At 42.7% G+C, this 1,837-nt stretch overlaps 1 protein-coding gene across 1 annotated transcript in view; it reads right to left on the bottom strand.

Annotated features, from left to right (window-relative positions):
- Nucleotides 1-110: 110 nt before the first annotated feature.
- Nucleotides 111-1,837, bottom strand: part of LOC111648939 (dolichyl pyrophosphate Glc1Man9GlcNAc2 alpha-1,3-glucosyltransferase-like) — a 7,495-nt gene continuing 5,768 nt past the window's right edge. The window contains exon 14 of the mRNA XM_023398692.2: nucleotides 111-1,158. Coding sequence (XP_023254460.1) covers nucleotides 933-1,158 — 226 coding nt within the window. The 3' untranslated portion in view covers nucleotides 111-932. The remainder of the gene's footprint in view (nucleotides 1,159-1,837) is intronic.

Genomic DNA, 1,837 nt, shown 5'->3' with positions numbered 1-1,837 from the left:
AAACCTGAACCCACTAGTCTCACACCTCATGGTCCAGGAACCTGGATCCAGTCTGAGATCTAAAGGTTTCAGGGTTTTAGTCACAGTGAACATCATCACATACACAAACGTGACAACTTCAGCTTTGTTTTTATTTGAAAGTATAAAAAAACAATCATCATCATCATCATCATCGTCGTCGTCGGTCTCTCAGCTCTGCTTTGGTCCACATGGTCTTTAATTTAAAAACAGTCGTCCATCATCCTTCCAGTAATGTAGCGTCCATACTGGCATCTATCCCAGCATGCATTGGTTAAGAGGTGGAGAGACAAACAACTACATTCACACTAGAGAGCGAAGCACCTGAACTCGACGCAGTTAATGGAAAATAACATGTCATTTACCCAACACCTGTGACACAGTGTGATGTCACATCCACAGCCGAACCAAACACAAGCAAACGTCTTCACAGACTCAATGGAAACAGCTGCTCAGACTTTTTATTAAAAGTGTGTGAATCCAAACTCACATCATCAGCTGGTTCCTTAAATTTAAAAGGAGCTGTGTCTTTAATCAGCTGTAGCTGGGTATCGATGTGTTTGTCTTGTATTGATCATATTTCAGGCTCTGGGAACAACACACACTGAACCTGACGACCGATCAGTCGCTCATGTTCTGACCCTAAACTGCTGTAGCTGCTGGAAACATCTGGATGTGAAGTGACGTGTCTGTGTTTGGTCGATGTTCAAGAAGGAGAAGAAGAAGAAGGAGAAGGAAGAGGAGGAGAAGGAGAAGAATCTGCTAAAAGCCAGAGCCAGTGTTTGTTTCCTCTGGCCGGTCCGAACCGTGAGCAGTCAGTGTCTGAGCGTCCGAGCGTCCGGCTCAGTGTGCAGGACGGACGTGGGTGTGTCGGGGATCTAACCTGCGAGTTCTCAGGTATGGGAGGGGGCGTCTCACGGCTGCTTGGGCTTTTCCTCCCGCCTCAGCAGACTGATGTACAGACGCAGGAAGGAGTAACAGACGCCCACCGAGCAGTACACCGAGGTCGCCAGCAGGGGGAGGAAGGGCAGTTTCTGTTGCCACGGCAACAGAGGGAAGACAATCTCGCAGGCGATCGCCACGGCGACAAGGCCGAGCAGGTAGACGACCTCCAGGGGATGGAGCAGAGAGCCCTGCCCTCTGACAGGACAGAGTAATGTGATTAGTGATGGAGAACACGTTCTCCAGATCATCTGACTCAGGCTGAAACTATTGATCACTCATCACCAATTAATTGGCTGATTATTTTCTAAGTCAAAATTATTCTAAACCGTCTGTTACAATGAGAAACAGGAAACTGAAAATTTCAAAAATATTTATTTTTGATTTTCAAAATAGTTTCTGATTAATTTTCAAATCCTTTAACAATCTATTAATCGACTAATCAAAGCAGCTTTGGGCAGATGTTGTACAGATGTGGAACCACAGAGTCACAAAAACTGATCCTGGTTTTATAAAGAAGAGTTGGACAGAAACATCTGCTCAGTTCTCATGTCAATAAAAACTTGTTGTTTTCTCACTGATACAAACTCTTCTTACTTTTAACTAAAAGACAGATTTAATTTACATTCAAATCCAATATGAACATTATATTTATATTATATAATATTATCAGAACTGTAAAAATGAATAAAACTCATCAAATATGTGACAAGCATCAGAGAAGTTTGGATCCTGACAAATAGTTTCAAAGTTTAAAAATGTATTGAATAATCCAACATCACACAGTTCCTTAAATTAAACAGAAACTAGAAACATCTGCTGCTCTCCTCTGTCTGTGGCTCTGGTTCCTTTAAAGATCATTACTGTCTCTGAAGCT

This window comes from Seriola lalandi, unplaced genomic scaffold, assembly GCF_002814215.2.
Source record: "Seriola lalandi dorsalis isolate HSWRI2012SDOR001 ecotype SW California unplaced genomic scaffold, Sedor1 jcf7180002049734, whole genome shotgun sequence".
NCBI classification, from domain to species: domain Eukaryota; kingdom Metazoa; phylum Chordata; class Actinopteri; order Carangiformes; family Carangidae; genus Seriola; species Seriola lalandi.
The sequence above is the reverse complement of the archived record's forward strand: the minus strand, read 5'-3'. Positions and strand labels throughout refer to the sequence as shown.